Raw genomic sequence first — 19,267 nt, 5'->3', positions numbered from 1 at the left:
ATCGTCATTAATAATTCGAAAAATTAAACAGAGTATGTGTCAGACAGAAGAATACTTTGTATCAATTCTTGGTCAAGACTTATATAAAGTAACAGTAATGTTCTGTGACTTAAATGGTCTTGTATTTGCTTTTATATTTCGATAAATACTAAATAAAAGTGTTATTTTTTTCATTTCATTTAAGCTGAGCGGCTGTCCATCTCTTTCTAAACCGCTAATGTTATTTAATATAATGTTAGGAAAAGTTAATGTCTCTAACGTTTTTTTTTTATATTTAAATATCCAAGAACATGTAATTTTATTAAATGTAAACGTTTATTAAGAGTCCCGTGGGTCTGCTAGGTAGCCGGGATAGCCGGGATAGTCTGGGGATCGCTTCGCTGGATGGCTCAAACCACAACAGTGTCAGTTTGCTTTTCGAATTTCTCATTAAACTTAAATCAGACTAAAATTTTCAGATAACTACGCGTATTTTTTTTAACTACATACTACCGAACTTTACGATGTAGTTTTTATATATAATAAAATACGCGCAGTAATCCGAAAATAATAATTTCATTTAAATGAATACTCGCGAAGGTCTAATTCTATTAAATTATTTAGACTTAGTAAATTTAGTTCGTCTTTAATATGGTTATGTTAATTTATTCTCATAAATTTCTTACTCTGTTACATTGTTTTTAAAACAAAAATGACGTCCATTTCATAGCGATAGGCTAATAGGTAACTGCGGGCACAACGTGATGCTTGGTGCAAGACCAATATATAGATTAATATAAAGGCCAAGATTTCCTTCGCCTCTTTCCGTCCCCGCACCTGGGCAACACTAACAGAATTAACTAATTTTGTTTAAATTAGGAGAAAAGTTCTGGAATATTGCTGTTACATTAGTTTCATTCGATTGCAAAAGTAATGTTGCTCGTTTAAAATACTTCTCCAAAGAGGTAACAATTTTAGACACAAGTTTGATTCTAGTCTCTTGCACTTTTTCCTGATATATTTTCTACACATATGTGATGAACATGTCTAAAATTAGAAATTAAACAGTGTGAGCTATCCGTGAACTTTTGTCCATGCTGATTAATTTGATAGATAAATTCTAAGAAAATAAGAAAGGAGGTTTTATATCAACACGGTATAAGACCTTCTCAATGTTGATATCGGTTTGTTAGTACTTTATTTATTTCACTAAATTATATTATATAGCTCCGACAGCTAATCTACAAGAAGTATAGGAAACAATGAAAATATTAAATAATAGAGACATATTTTATTTATAACTTTTTTGTAAAATTAAATTCAGAACAAATATAGACTATAAAATTCGTTGTTATCTATGTATCTATACATTTAAAGCACGGGGAGTCGTCAAATAAATCAACTGCATAATACGAAATTGTGTATTATTTTTATTATAATGTTGTCACACGAGTGTTAATTTTTTTTAATCATAAAGCGAATAATAAGACAAACCTATATATGTGTTTCCTTTACTAAGAACAATTCGCGACGTCCGGGAAGCCATGTTGTTTCCATTTCCACGACATCCCGTGAACTGTGCGTATTATTTATATAACTACAGTTCTATAAACTACAATATGTTTATCAGGAATTTAAAATCTGTATATAAAAACGAAACATATTTATTGAAATTCGGTCATTGGACGCTTTTGCTAGTGATAAAACATATTTTTATATATCCTTGCATAATGTTCTTTTTCCTCTTTACAAGATAACAAAAAGTATTGAAAGCGTATAGTTAGAAAGCTTTATCTTCTCGATACATAAACTTAAATTAAATTTAAATATAGTTTTCATCTAAAATTAGCTGCGCGAGACTAACGCTTGGAGCTTAGGAAATATCTAGACAGGCGAATGTACTCACGAATTTGCTAAAACGGCTTGAAATAAATCTTTTTAATCATTTACGTTTATATTAACAGATTTTCATTTTTATGCTCAACCATCAGCTACGCCATCTGGGTCTAAGATATCTGATGTTTGTGACGTTACTATCACTTTTGAATAAAAAACATAAAGCGGGTGTACACTGTGTCGTTGATCAATTCATTGGTCAGTAAAATCTGTACTAAATAAAATCATTTAATAATCAGTTAAAAAATAACTTACAATAATTATTAAACGTTTAATATTGTAGCTAAATAGAATATTTTTGTAAATTTTACTTTCCCGATCCTTGTGTTTTATATGTTTATGTGATTGAAAATCATTATTTATTTCTTGTTTTGCACGTTGCTCATCAGTTAGGAAGTCAGATTTTCGAAATTTTAATAAATATTATTCGTATTTAAAATTTTTAAAATATACGTAAAAATTATGACAGTTTCATATTTTTTTCAGGTAATCTAAGGATATTCCGTTGTCATATAATATATGTCCTGGTATAAATTAAATATCTGTATTAATCCAAATGTCAATTCTGTCAAATACATGACGTTTGTGTGTTGATTGACACTTCACCTATATTGCCCTCGAACCATATTGATAAATGTAAATAAATAAAAGTGAAAAAAACATTTCTCAAACATAATTTGGATTTTTTGACCAAAGGATATTATACAGTTGGTATAAATTTAGAATACAAAGAATTAAAATTGTACAGGGCTGTCAAGTAACGGCTATCTTAAAAAAAAGAAAATATCCATTACATTTTTAAAACTACTTTAAGTCATTCTGCTTTAGTTCTTTTTCCATTCCAATATAGATTAAATAAAAATTTCATTTAAACGTAATGCTTTCTAAAACGATTTTTTAATTAATTCGTAATTATAAATATTATTTAAGCAAAAATTACAAAAAAAAAAAAAACTTTATATGCAAAATTAATTGTGATATGAATAAAAAAATGATTTAATCCTTAATTTTTTCATAATTAAAGTCTATATTCAGTTTTCAATCAGAAGGTTGTTTTGGTATGTTTTTTAATTGTTGTAACGATTTCACTTACTGTTTAGGTTAAATTTGATTACGATTTTAAATTAATAAAGAAAGTATTTGAAGTAGTTTTTAAACGTATAAATAAAATCTACTCGCATATACAAACTTTTTTGTACACTGGCTGTATATTAATATATGTTTAAAAAAATCATACTTCGAAAAATCGCGTGAGAGGTTAATTAACAGAAACCTGAAAATTTAAAATCCCAATAAATCACCCCTTTATGGAAAAATGTTATTTATGTTTTTTTTTATTGACAGCTTTACTTATTAATTTATATAAATTAAGAACATTTTGTTACGGTTAGAATTGTATTTATGTATGTAAGTAATTATTTCTTATTTATAAATAAATTTCTACAAAACGATAATGAGATTGTATTGTAAAAAACGTAGATAAATATGCATATTTTAATGAAAAGCCACAATTATTCAAGTGATAGTCAGACTAACAAGTCCTGCGAAATATTTAAAAATGCGGAAATGAGTTCAAGTTAGGATACATTAGAGTTGTTCTTATACGTCTAACGGTTATTAAAAAAATAATTAAAAAACCGATAGATCTATCCTGAATAATGTGTTCTGCAGTTTAATAATATTAAATGTGATATAAATTCACAGTAGTGTGTATTGATGTAAAGAGTAGTTGTTATGATCATTAAATATTTTAATATCTTTCCGTTATCTCCGGAAAATTACGCTCAAAATTTATAGTGAAAAGCAAAGAAATTCATCTTAGCTCACAAATCAAAATAGATATATCTTTTTGATAACAATTTAAATATGTCGCGAATAAGTTTTCTTTAACTTGTAAAAGTTTCATTTTATTTTTGTACTTCGTAAACTGAACTTCGTACTTGAAAACTTGTGAAATACGTCGTGTTAAGCAAAAGGGATGAAATTCAAGTTATCCATCTAACATTATTTAAAAATTAGCTATAATTGTCTGTGAAATATGTATAACATTTGTAATTATATTAAACTGTAAATAATTAACTGTTACGAAATTTGCTGTGACAATCTCTTCACATGCCAGTTACTTTTATCGTTAATTCTGTTTTTATTTTTTTAATTTTTAAATATTTTTGTACTTTTTTTAATCATGTTAATAAAGTATCGACTATGCCACATCACTATTCCCGGTTGCAACCCGCCTGACCGATATACGACGACCTCAGAACGAGATGGAAATAAATCTATTATATATGCTAGAAAGAGACAGACGTTAAGTGGGTCATGGGATAAGAGGAACTTCAAGCAGCCGCTTGGATGTAAAGCGCTTTTATCGCTGTATTACTGAACGGGAGGCTGAAAACAGCTATAAATAGCCAAGCTATGACATAATTAATCGTTTCGGTAATATCACATTTAATACTATTATATAATTAAGTTTCTTTTTACTTTGATGCTTCTTGTTACATTGGCTTAGGAATATATAAACGCTAATTGAAAATATAATTACTCATCCTAAATATAACTTTATATCTAATTCAAGCTACTCTTTTACTTGAAGTCGGGACAAAAAGTGTCGTAGGAATATATACATTCCCTTGCTTTTTGTCGTTTACTGACGGAACTCGGACGTACAGCGTTTCTGTTTCAACCGATAGGTACTGATAGATATATAATATTTCATACATACGAGTACAAATAAACATTTACCTATAGTTTGGTAAACGGCTAACGTCTTTGAATTTATGTTTATATAAGATAAAAATCTAAAACGTCCGTCTTCAATAATACACTGACATGTCACTTATGAATAGAAATAGTGCTCTCATTCAGGAGAATATGAATCCAAAAAAAAAAGTAGACACACCTCTGCTCCACTTAAATATACCACCATTTATAGATCACGGTCCAACGTAGAACGCGTAGAAGCGCTGAAAGCGCTTCATGATGTCACAGTAGTACGCCTGCGCGGTAACAGGAACGATCGATGGTCGGGGCGTCTCGTTCCGACTTCAGTGATCGCACGACCGTCAAAGCGTCCGGTGCACAATGAATACTAATTGAGGCGGGAAACACGCCAAACTGTATCTCCGCGAGTACGCCGGCGAGGAGGAGCGGCCGCCGTGCCGGGAGTGGACGCGGCCGCGGCTACCGCAGGTGGACCGCAGCCCCTCGCGGCGCAGTCCCTACCTCGTGCGGGATGACGAGCCGTCGCCGGCGCCCGACGAACGCGGGCGCTCCGCCTCCGCCGGCGCCCATCACCGGCGACCGCGGCCGTTACGATACCAATCTTTGGAGAGAGATTACGACAGGTCGTACGCGCCGCCGCCGCCACCGGAGGATGATTACTACAGGAGGGAACCGCCGCCGCTGTTCCTGGGGGAGCTCCAGTCCCAGAACTCAGATCTGCAGAGGGAACTGGGGAACCTCAAGAAGGAACTCGAACTGACTAATCAGAAGCTGGGCTCCAGCATGCACAGCATAAAGACATTCTGGAGCCCCGAGCTGAAGAAGGAGCGGGCGCTGAGGAAAGAAGAGAGCGCGAAATACAGCTTGATCAACGACCAGCTCAAACTGCTCAACCAAGAAAACCAGGTCAGTTGATGTCCCACCCTCCATACCTTCATATATTCCTCACTTACATTGTCCTTATTAATTTAAAAGAATCTCTCTAAGTTTTCATTCATACATGTTCAGTTCATCAATCACTGCTAACTCCCGATATCAAATCTGGCCCAGCCCTCCTGTTACATAGTAATTGGTGATGTACGCCTGCGTATACTTGGTGCTACGCATGCTTGGAAACCGTCCATTGATGTCGTCTCGTACCTCAATGAGATCTTCATTTTATTACATTTAGACATCGGCTGTATATATCACAACCTATGTCATCACATATAATCAAGTTTAAAAAAGCAACTTTTTTAATTTAAATTAGATTTATATACTGTTATTTTTTTCTGTATTGTATTTTTTTTCCACTAACAGGCAAAGACCTACCATGTATAGACAAAGGAGATACTGTTTCAGCAAAAATAATTCTTTCACTGAAGACCTATATTTTCCGTGGGGTCGTAATAGGTTCTGACAATATTTCATATGCAAGAAATTCAATTAGAAATATACTCATTATTAAATAAAATAACAAATTTATAAAGAAATTGAGAACAAAATTAATGTTCAACTAAGTTATCCAAAAATACACTATAATATGAAACTATAAATCGGTCAATTTAAAATAGAATTTTTTCACGATTGCCATCAAATAATTCAACCCCTTTTCGTTACCGAGCGATACTTCAAGTATCAAGCGACTTTTTATACTATTTCGTCAATACTGCCAACCGTTTGAAAAATGCAGTTCATTAACCGATTAAAAATGTTGAAAAGTTGAAAATGTTTCTGTATTAAAATTTAGATTGAATACTGAAAAGTTTTTAATGAAAATTTTTAATAAATGTTTTATTATAGAAGAGTAGAAGATTCTGAATATTATACTATAATTTAAAAAAAAAACTCTCAAAAGAGTTCGTTATATTTCGAATATTAAAAACAAATCTAACAAAATATAATGAAAGTCCTCATAATGTTTAAGCAAAAATTATAAAGATTTCTTTAAAAACATCTTTTGAGGTATAGTTTTTTTAATTTCCCTATTACCAAATCATTGAGTTTAAAAAAAAAAAGAAAATGGCTGAATTGTTTAGGCCGTAATTATTTTTTATTGAAAAGAAAATATATATAGGATAGTAATATCTTCATAAGAAAAGCAACACTTTTCATATAAAATGACTTTCATCTGCACAGACAATGAATGTTATTAAAGAAACAGATAAAATTAATAAGAAATTTAAAAAATATTAAAAGGAAATCAGATAAATAATGACCTCATAATATTCATGACATAGCTGACTGCCTACGAACAATTGATTTTTACTTTGAAAATGTTACGCAACGATCGAACATATACAGCCGTTATCTCGATCTAGAGATGTATTTATGGCCATTTAAAATTATTATGGTTTCATTGTGAAAGTAGTTTAAAATACTTAAAAAAAATATTGCTTTATAAATCTTGAATATATAAAGAGTTTGCATACCGTAAATACATTATAATTGTAACGAGATCAAAGACTTTCGCGAGTTTTATTCATTTAAATGAAACTAATATTTTTCGAATAAACTACGCGTGATGTATTTTGTAAAAAACTACGTACTCCCGACGTTTCGGTTACTTTTCAGCAACCGTGACATCACTGCTGCTACTTAGTTTAATAAAGCATTATTGGATAATCCAAAATTAAATATATCTTTCGGACTATATAAAATTTGTATTCAGTAAATATATTTAAATTAATATTCCAATTGATAGGCGATGATCGCTAGTTCATTAAAATTTTATATATTTTATCGAAACACAATTAACTAATTTTTTTTATGGTTAATAAAAAAATATATATTTATATAACTAAAATAGTATAATACCTCTTTGAAATGTTAAGGGGAATTATTATTATACGCTCTCTTATGACTTACTTTACCCAAAAGTGTTCTGTACCCACTCTTCCGGTGACGCTGTAAAAGTCGCTGGGCTAAGAGCAATACACATTACAAAAAAAAAAATGTCACCCAAAAGAAGAATCAATGATTTTTTATAAAATTACGTATCAACTCAATGATATACAGCCTATAAACCCATTGGAGTTATGCCCAAAAAATAAGTAGTTTTATAGCAATAACATCCTTCAGATCCTTTAAGTATCATGCCAAAATATGTTTGGCTCGAGTTCAATGAGGCTGTGTTAAACAAATTGATCTTTACCCTCCAAGAGACATTTGCCAATACGAAGACGGAGACGTTAGGCAAACATTCGTAAATCTATCTGGATTGTTTTAAAATGAAGTGATTAAAAAGAAATGTACTTACTTACTTGTTTTATAAATAAATATGTAACACGTATTTTAAATAATGCTCGCTTAATTTAATGTCGACTTTTATTCACCGTAGTTACTTAAAAGTTGCACACAAAAAAAAATACATTAATAAAAATTTATAACATATATCTAAGACATTGCTACATATTAATACTTATGATTTATTTTGATTAATTTTATATAGTTAATGTCGTTGGTATATAAGGCTATAAAAGTTATAACTACAACAACAAAGTGCTCTCGTGACTTGTAACAAAGCCGTGAGACAAAAACTTGTGTATCAAAAGCGTGGGTGCTCGTTTTTAAGGACCCAGACTTCCAAAAACCCAGTTTCCTACATTATTAACTACAATAGAATGTTACACAATTCCTCGCATGGCAACACTTTGTTTGAGACTTTTTTTTCTTGTTAAGGACGCGATTGTAATGTTTAAATCCATTAATTACGATGAGTTAGAAATGAGATTTGATTTTAAACTACAAATATATTATAGATGCTATTTGCATTTTTCAGGAATAGATATATCGTGTGAGTAGTAAGATTATATATACATATATGTATATATATATCTTGTATGCTACAAGATGATTGCCATATAAAAAAAAGTAAACTTAAAAGAAATGCGTTTAAAAAATTTTTTTTTTTTAAACTATAGCACCTTGTTTTGAATTCTTTTAGAAAACTTTTGAGTTATATTCTGAGTTATCGTTGTCTTTTACGTTATTTGAAAAAAAAGATTATATTTTTTTTTCAATATATTCATAAACGAAAAGCAAAGCCGAATTAAAATAGTACTTTGTACAAATATAATGCCGATATGTAAATGACATGGATATAAAAACAGACCTGACTATATATTATTTAGTATTGTGAGAAAAAAACCGATGAATAAATTATTAAGTAATAGAAAGTGGAACCAAAGGAAATCTGTTGTATGTAAATCATATCAATAATTGAATTATTCAACAATCATTATAGTACGAACATTTATGTTCCTTAACTTCGTTACTGAGTTGAGTAAAAAACTTAAAAAAAAACTACTAGTGTTGCCTGCATTATCTATACAATAACTAGGTTTTTTTTATATGTCAACATCACTTTGGAAGTAAATGTTAAAAAAAACCTATTTGTATCGCATTGTAGGGCTATAAAATGTTCATTTAAATGTTCATTTATTTAAGTTACAACTTAAATTTTAAAAATAATATGTCATATAATTTTCTTTGTTCGGAAAAAACTAATTTGATAATTAAATGCGTTTTTATTTTGCATGTTTTTCTATTTGTCATATAATATTATGAATGTCTTAAATTTAATCTCACTATGTACCTACTTTTTTAAAGAAAAATATATCGTAATAAATCCTTTTACGTCGACCACAGACGATAAAAACGAAAATAAGAAAATTAAAATAATCCTAAGTAAATTTTTAGTCTATACTAGGTTTATAACATTATCGCGGCCTTCAAAGCTTTCAATGAAGGCATTGTTGGAAAGGGAAATGCATCATTAGACTATCGCAATCTATTTACCCACTTCAAATGAAATAGAAGGATTCCGATAACCACAATACAGCACAGTGACGTAAAAATAAACCTACCAAATAACTCTTACTTCTCTTTGTAGATGAGAGAGATTGGATTGGAATATAAAAAAAAAAACTATTAAAGAGGATATTATGACAGCTGAATAGAATAATTGAAAAATCATGCCTTTTTTTTATTAAATTAAATGTCATATTTTTGATATACCGTTGTATTGTCTATGGACTATATAAACGTCACTGAAAAATATATTTTTTTGTTTAAAATCCATTACGGGATGTATTAAGACGAGATGCCGTACATAGTTCATAATTCTTTCGTGAAAGCGCATTGTCTGGTCTTTTCGCGTTCATTCACATCACTGGATTGTATTGTAGACGATCTTCTAGTGAAAAGTAACCTAATTTATAACTTAAATCCCTTACAAAGCATGTGAAAATATAATTTATATCTGCTTAGAAAATTGTTCCGTCAAGTTGGCAGTATTTTTTTTTTAAACATACTTAACCAAGGCCGAAGGAATTTGTCATACGGCTTGTACATTCTCAGCGAGCAATTAAACCTTATTTTCGAATATGTTGTCCAAATTGAATTGTTGTTTAAATTGAATGCTGTGACTTATTTCGCTGGCTGCCGGCCAGATAAGCTCGACGGCTCGTTATAGCACCTGTTGTTTTGTTTACTGGATTTGAATGAAACTGTTAAAGTTCACTAAAACGGTTAAATAAAACCGTTATGACGAACCGCGAGCTAAAAATTAACATTAGTACGGTTAATTAATTATTTGTTAAAAGATACGTACAGCATGTCATTTGTTCTGGAATATATCTGTCATGAGCATATCAGAATATTTTTTTTTTTTAATCATTTCCTGTGACGTATGTCATGGCCCATGCTATGCCATATGCATATATTATTATTCCGTAAGGAATCAATAATTTTATCATTTATCTCGTTACTCATTTAACTGTAAAACATTGTTAATACTTTATTTTGTATTAACACAAACGTCTCCCTACCTGTTTCTTATTCCTCTTGCTAAAATTATATCGCCTTACCCATAAGTATGTAATATTGTACAATTAATACAACTCATTTCAGAAACCACTGTAGCTATCTTTATGTACAGACAGAGTAAATTAAACTATATATATAATTTATATATATATAAGAGGTAAGATTTACTAAGGATATGTTAGAGGCAGACCAAATGTATCGGTTAAGTATTTTCATATCTCTCGATTTTCCACTTAATGAAGCTCAGATCTAAAACTAAGTCCCTTAGGTCTGAAAAACAATTTCAGCGAATTCTCAGACAAGCTTTTTGTAATTAAAAAGTATGATGTATAATGTATAATAAAAAGTATGTTGTGTATTTATATATTTATATTATATACTTGCAATGTATACAACTAAATTATATGTAATGAAATATGAAAAAAAAATCTCGTAAATATTAATAGATTGATTAATAATATTTTTACTTACATTAGTAATGACGTTAGGAAGAAAATAATAAAATCCATACAGAAAAAAATTACCGAAATAAAGATCCCTAAGCGTAATTCTCTTATTTTTAGCATAAATGAACAAAATATTTTATATGTTATATTCACAAATAATTATTAAATGTAAATATATGACGGAATGTTTTGTTTTGTTAAATCTTTCGCCGCTGACATGGAAATTACATACAATATTATCGTACAATCTGTGAATACCCTCGTGTAAGTTTTACAACTACCCGCACGACACAACTTCACGCGGGCACCGTAATATCGCGTGATTTACAAATCGACGTACTAAAAGCATTTATTTTATTAATTCCACGGAATATTTCTATCAAAAATATGGCTAACGTAGTTCCGTGAAGTATTGATCAACAGAGTGGTGTCCCCATCTCACTCTTTCACACACACTTTTTATATTTCCATCCCACTCTGTCACGTGACGTGCGTAGGAATTTAATAACGTAGAAAACGATGTATGTATGTTTCAACAAATTCTTATATTTTGATATATATTTTTTTTCTTTAAAAAAAATAATATTTTAGCTAATTTATATACAGCAAAGTGTAACGAGGCAACAAGTTATTAAAAGTGGGCACTCAAATGTTTTGCATTTATTTATTTAGAGAGAGAGAGATTATTAGTTTTGTTTTTTTGTTTCATACTTAATTATAAAAAAAATTGCGTCTCAAACTCACATGTTTAATAATAATTTCAATAGTTGAATTTATTTCAGGATTTTCGTTAAACTTCTTACAATATTGTAAGGAGATGTTAGAAAATGACTTATATTTTGTTAACAAATAATTGCTACTTTTTCATAAACAGACAACAATTTTATGTTTAAATATTATATATATATATTTAAATGAATAAAACTCGCGAAAATCTTAGATCTCATTATTATATATACATATATATTATTCGCCAACGAATCATAACTAAATTTTAGTTTATATATGTATATATATATAACTCTGTATATATATATATATATATATATATATATATATATTATAAAAGCATTGGATGGAAACTAAAATTAAGTTATGATTCGTTGGCGAATAATGTTGATGAAATTAGATTACACTACGCCATCTTTGTTTAACAGCTGATATAGACGTCTGGCTATTTATAAATTGTTATGTCTAGAAACGCTATTTATATACTAGAATTATTTAACAGATTCTACTCTATAACAAATATAATTCATTTTTTTTTACACTGGCAATACTTACGTCATTATGTCATTTTTATTGACTAGTGTGACAAATGTAATCTATTTTTTTCAAAAATAAGCGAAGTCATTTATTCTCATTAATTCTTTAGCATTCATTCACTGAAATTTATTATATTATAAATGTTAAATTTCCTTAGATTGGCTTTTTCGTTGGATGAAGCCTTATAAAATATAAATTAGGTATTATACCTACTTAGATATAGGTTACTTGACACTCGATAGACTATTACTTTAAATATATATGTGATAAGAATAATTAATGTCTGTGTGTATATTATTTTAATTATCAAGAATGAATGAAGACAAAATTCATTCATTATGCACAAACTATGAACGAATGAAATGCTCATAAAATTAAGTGACGTTTTATTTTATTTTTTTTCTAAAAAATCATGAAATAGAATTATTATAGCAAATGCATTTACGAATACTGTATCTTAGTCTGAATCATGACAACATACGGAGCGGTAGTAATAGTATTTTATTTCATTCATAAAGTTTCGCATGTTATAGTATTATTATAGGATAATGAATTAGTAACGATGAACGCTCAGTATGCAGTGCGGAGATGAAATCTCGGACTAAGTATACCTACTGTTGTAGAAACATTACTTACTTCAATCTATTTCATGATATACAAAACCCGTTAATGGAAGAAAAGAAAATGTTACGTCCAATTTTCGTCAAATTGTATGTTGATAATGATTTAATTATTTAGAGGGTGTCTTACGTTCTGAATCCAATTTGTTCGTAGCCCAATATATATATAAAAGATTTATATGTTTGTATTTGAATTACAGCAAAAAGTTTGTTTAAAATAATAAAAATTAAGGATAATACATTAAGTTTTATTTCAGATAATTCGACTAACGCTTCAATTTTAGTAAAGAGTTTTCACACACACACACACATATATATATGTATATGTTGTAAATGGTATCTTTCTTATTTGTCGTTGTCTAAAACATTTTCTCCATCCGTGTTTTGCATAACAAAGTAATTTTGTATATTCTAAGTTTAATTCCAACGAAATCGCGGATGAGGATATGCATTTAGAAATACGACTTACCTCTGAATTATTCAAAATGTGTATGAATTCATTCGCTGAATTATAATTCATTAATTACTAGCATTCATTCACTATGATTAATAATTTATCTTAAGAGTATGTATATATATGCAAGGATTTGTTAAATTAAATACGATTTTAATTTTTTCGTATAATTCTCTAAATCTTTATATACATGTAAGAAGCCTGAATGGTTGCGTAACCGATCGTACTATTTCGGTGCGATCAATGAATTGTGCTCACCCCGACATCTAGCGGAGGGTAGCGGAGTTAATGTGTCACATCTACAGCGTGTTCGCTTTGTCACATCCACACCTGTAATAAAAATAATATATATTTTAAATACACCTTTTATAATACTATTAGATCAACACTTGTATGTATATGATATTTTTATAGTGACTTTATATGCTTTAATATCATTATTCATAATTAAAAAGTAACCAGACCCTGTCACTTGAATTAATCGCGAACTCATTGAAATAACCATACCATATATATAACCTTAACATAATTAATGGTTAATGAATATTAGTGTTGCCATAATATAATGTTGACAAATCATTGTGTGGATTCAAATAATTGTGACATGGAAAAAATCCGCCACTGTAAATATACATACATACACACACACACATACATACATACACACATACATACATACACACACACACACACATACGTACGTAATATTTTGCCACGTCAAAATAATCCTTGACTACTTTTAATAATACTTTAGTTTGAATTGATATCACTATGACGGATTTTGATGAAATCTTCAATCAATATCATTATAAAATTGTGATAAATAGATTTAATGTTCATATAAAATAACCTTATTCATAGCGTTTCATTTTACACTGGTTATTGTTATCGCTTATTAAGAACTTCCATTGTTTAATATTTATTATCATCCAGTTTAAATGGTCTCGTTTTACTCGACCCATTTCCCAGAGTAATTTTTGTTGTAACCCCGATTGTTATCTGTATTGAATATAATTATGATTTAACACAGTTCTGTACTTTAATATGAGACATTTATTCTACGTGATATAATATTAATATATGTTGAACAGATATATGCTTATATTCTTATATATATACATATATGGGTCATATGTAATGAATTAATTGTAAATGTATATATGTTCTGCTTAAACAAAATAGTCTTCACTATTTTTTTCTATTTAAATTTGGTACTTTTTATTATAATAATATTATTTATATATGTATTGTTTATATAAAATGAGCAGATGATCGTTAAATACAGTACAATAAATGTATAAATACATTGATTTCAATAACATGTATAATATTTTTTGTATAAATATACATATTAAAATATGTAAATCCGTGTAGGAATGATTCGGAGAATCGTAGCCGTTGTCGTAGCTGTCACGTAGCTATTGATTCTACGAACCGTAGCTGATTGCTACGAACAGCTTTGTAAACCCAAACTTATATAAAACAATAATATACTATATTTATTTACATTGAATAAGTTTTTATTATCTTTAAATGATCCTTCCTTATAAAGATTACATCAAGCGTTTTAACTGAAGTCAAAGGCAACAATATAAGGTTTTTCCTTAATTAAATTCTTCTAAAGTTAAGAATTTACTTCATAAAGTTTATTAAATTCTCCATACGTAAGAGAGATTAATTATTGGTTGATTAAAAATATCGATACTTATATATATTTGTACGTAAATTTTAAGTAATACGATTGGAGGAAATGTTTTAATTTTGAAAGCCTTAGACGACCTTCGATCAATCGATCGGTAAAATTGTTGATGTTCTGAAAGAAACCTTTGTGTATATATAATGTATGTACTTATAACTTTATGTATATAAAATAACGAGGATAAATTCATAATTATATTAATATTTAAAAACTTGTATAAAAAATTCCCAACCAACATGAATGTAATATAATAATCCTATTTTAAAAAACTGTCTCTATGACAAAGCTGTATATATATATATATATATATATATATATATATATACAACAATAACAATTTACATGTTATTATTAAATAAAACTAATATTTCCGGAGGCTTTACACGTTTCGGCTACTTCGCAGCGATCGTGATCACGGTTAGGCGGGATTTTAGATCTCTTTTTCATCAATTACCTTAACTTAAACACCAAGTATGTTGAAATATTTTTTGTTGTGAATATTCATAATAACCTGCATAAAAATTAATTATACAGTCTTAATACAAATTGTTATATTAGAACATATTTTTGCTTTATATAACTTGTAATTTGGTCGTAATTAATTATTACAACCAAATTAAATCATTGGTTTATTTTATTTCTGAAGAAGGGTTATATAGAAGCGTAGATAGTTAATCTTAGTCTTATGATCGAACTGAAAAGGTTTGGTGCTGCCATCTAGTTGAATTTAACGACACAACACTGTCAAACGTAATACGGACAGTTACGAGTTTATTATTTATGTGCAAAGGTTTTATGACAGACAGGAGACTCTTTGTTACGGTTTAATAGTTAAATTTTAACGACGTAAAAACAGCGATGTCGTAAATTTGATTTCGATGTTGGAGTGTATGTCGCCTTTAGACGGATCGACCGATTTTGATGGGGTTGTTTCACTTGAGAATCAGCATTCTTATAGTGGTTCTGACAGACGTTTGGTTAATATCGGTCCAGCAGAGTAAAAGTAACAAATATTTCCGACAATGATGTAAATCGTTTTTGTCATATACTCGGCTAAGCGCTTCACGCGTGCCAGTATGATGTTTGAATGATATATAATTAATACTTTAAAGCTTTTTTTAATTAAACAAAATTTTCATTTATGTGTAATTTATTTTAACATGTCTGTTTTCACTGCTTTTATTTTCAACAATATGAGTTAAATCTCAGACATTTCTATACTTTGCTTTCTTTCAAAAGAATCGCTCTCTATTTCCTGTTGAAAAACAGAAAATAAAGCTGTATGTACATCTATGAATTAATCGAGTGTACATTACAATAAAAAATATTAAAAAAAATAAATAGAATAATCGCTGCAAATGTATATTAATGATTCAATTCGAAGGTTCAAAAGAGATAAAATATAGCCCCTACTGACTCTGATTGTTAATTGAAATAACGATAAACCTTGTAGGTTACATAACGCTGCACGAAATATTTGGTCAATTATAATAAATTAAACGGTCATAAATAAAAAAGAAACATTAAAAAATATATTTTTTGTGTATTTTCGAGACAATATCACTTTTTTTTGATAAACGTTTCTGTTACGAGATGAACCTGTCTTAGTGAGACTTGTTAACCCAATTGTCTGTTCCGCTTCCGAAAACGTATTTGAATAACGAGACATCATTTATGCATGCATGCATGACATTAAAATGTATATCATGATTTGTATAAAAAAATTTACATCGATATATATGTACTGACACAATTATATATTAAATAATGAATATTTCAAAGCTCGTAACGGAAAACGGGGAAAGTTCAATCGTATTTTTATGACCTTTATCGACAATTGTTTCGTAAAAAGAACGTATTTTTTTTTTTTGTGGAACATATCATAAAATTTTATTAATATGATTGCAGATAGCACAACTAATAAGTAAATAAAAAATATATAATACGATGGTACTATTATAATTACTGACGTTCGTACATTTATCCGGACCAGGAATTCAGTATTTCATTTCAACCTAAAGCTTTCAAATGTCTTTTTATTTGGTAAAAACTTTCTCTCCACACCAATACTCGGCATTCAGCCGGAATGTATTAAATATTACAAAACCGTATCTTGAAGATGTGATCAAACAAAACTCGAGAACTTGGGCCATTTACACGATCGTCAATTTTTAGGATATCGTTAAAGTATAATTTACAGATTCAAGAACATCGCAAGAAAAAAAAACCGTAATAAACTTTAACTGTAAGTAGTTTTAACGATGTATAAAATGTATATTTTGCATCTATATTTTTCTCTTCTAATGCCTACAACTCTTAATACGTAAATGTCGTGCGATACAAACTGCAATCAAATGTGAATTAGATTATATATAGCTGAAAAAACATGTAAATAGGTAGTTCTATAAAATACTGCTTTATTACCAAAAAAATAGTAATTTAAAATTTAGATAATAATTCAATGGGTACATTAGATTTGGTGAGAACATGTATTTTTTAAGAAAACATATATTTTTTTACATTTCATCGTATAATAATTGTCAATCCATTAGTATTAAAAATTCTCTCTGTCTATGAGATCGTCACATTTTACTTCCTGTATATACCCATTTATCTGTAGCCGAGGGATTTTTTTTTAGTCTTCTCTATATTATTCTCATTTACCGGCTACAATCAAATAAATACTTAGTCTTAATAATTGGTGGTTTATTTCTTTAAATAAATAATATAGAGGAGCCTCATCGTCAATTATCCTTATAGAAACAAGCGATGCTGGTCAGACAGCTGGAAGAAGAACTTCGTCTGCGAATGCGCCAGCCCGCTCCAGAACTACAACAACAGCTGGAGGCGCTATACTCAGAAAACGAACACCTGCAGAGAGAGATCGCCATTTTGCGAGACACTATAAAGGTAGTTTTTAAACGCCGGAATTATAAACCTAAATATGTATTTAATATCTTAAGAATTTTATGTTTATATTGTTACGATCAAAAACCACAAAACGATAGACACGAGATTTAAAATTGTTAAGGGATGGCAGAACGTTACTCATACATCATCATCATCATTATCATCATCATCAGCCTATCGAAGCCCACTGCTGAGCAAACGCCTCTTCTCACATGGAGAAGGCTAGAGCATTAATCGCCACGCTTGCTCAAGACGGGTTGGCGATTTCAATCTTATAATTAGAAATTATAAGACCAGGTTTCCTCACGATGTTTTCCTTCACCGTCCGTCAGTGGTGTCTAAATACTCTTAGAAAGTACATATGATTCGGAAAATATCACATTGGTACTTACCAGGTTTCGAACCCGCGCCCTCGCGTATGAGAGGCGGGCCTTTTAACCTCCAGGCCACCACGACCACTACACTCATACATCATTCATAAATAAATAAACAAGTTCAGTGTGTACAAATAAACTGCGAATGCTTGACCAATCATAACTATTTTAGTGTTTGTTGCTTGTATACCTTTTCTACAATAATATATTATTATTTGTATATTTTTTACTATTTAGTATTATTTCTACAACAGGAATTGGAACTTCGGATTGAAACACAAAAGCAAACTTTGCAAGCGAGAGATGAAAGCATCAAGAAGCTATTGGAAATGCTGCAGAACAAGGGCATGGGTACGTTTCGGCTATAAGTGTTGTTTAATACCACGAGTGAATTGCAATGCAATTACGCACTAGTGAGGTTAAAAATGACATATAAAATTGCAATGCAATTCTTTAATGGCACATAGAAAAACTAAAAATGCAGTCATCAATGAAATAGTGAATTTCAAAGAGGTTTCGTAATTGGAACTGTTTCCAGGTAAAGAAGAGGAACGACAGATGTTCCAGCAAATGCAAGCGATGGCACAAAAACAGGTGATTATCATAGTGGATGTAATGCATGCATAGCATTAAACAATAAATGAAAAAGATATATATATATAAATGAATAATAATATATATATATATATGTATTAGTATATGTATATATACATACAATATCCTGCACTGTGTATGTCTTGCACGCCACTGCTTCATCATGATATACTAACTGTAACACATGGGCGTTTTATTTTGTGATACTTTTATCATGATCACTGTTTCTTAGATTGCTCTGTCTCTTGATAGTTTCATTTCCATTGATCTGTCTCCGGCCGAATGTGATCGTCGCGTCGCTTGTGTGAAAGATCGTTGCCATCCACTTCATCCAAACGACCGACCTTCGCTTCATCACGGTCTCCACTGTGCTTAAACCCCAGCACCTTATCATGGTCACCAAACAAACATAAGATTCGGCCCGAAACGACCAACAAAAAAAAATCCGTCGACCCATTGCATGTTTAGCTCGTATCCCCACGTTAGCGAGTGTTGAG

General features: G+C 29.8%; 1 protein-coding gene across 6 annotated transcripts in view; it reads left to right on the top strand.

Moving 5' to 3' along the window:
• Nucleotides 1-5,233: 5,233 nt before the first annotated feature.
• LOC116773494 (myosin-11) overlaps nucleotides 5,234-19,267 on the top strand; it is a 29,334-nt gene continuing 15,300 nt past the window's right edge. For 3 of the 6 annotated variants that reach the window (XM_061528888.1, XM_032665955.2, XM_061528887.1), the window contains exons 1-4: nucleotides 5,234-5,505; nucleotides 17,653-17,802; nucleotides 18,431-18,527; nucleotides 18,715-18,770. In XM_061528888.1, the coding sequence (XP_061384872.1) occupies nucleotides 5,383-5,505; nucleotides 17,653-17,802; nucleotides 18,431-18,527; nucleotides 18,715-18,770 (426 nt within the window). In that variant the 5' untranslated portion in view covers nucleotides 5,234-5,382. The remainder of the gene's footprint in view (nucleotides 5,506-17,652; nucleotides 17,803-18,430; nucleotides 18,528-18,714; nucleotides 18,771-19,267) is intronic. The other 3 variants (XM_061528883.1, XM_061528886.1, XM_061528884.1) reach the window with 3 other exon arrangements.

Source organism: Danaus plexippus (assembly GCF_018135715.1).
Source record: "Danaus plexippus chromosome 22 unlocalized genomic scaffold, MEX_DaPlex mxdp_33, whole genome shotgun sequence".
Classification (NCBI taxonomy): Eukaryota; Metazoa; Arthropoda; class Insecta; order Lepidoptera; family Nymphalidae; genus Danaus; species Danaus plexippus.
Note: the sequence above shows the minus strand (reverse complement) of the source record. Positions and strands in the feature narration are given on the sequence as shown.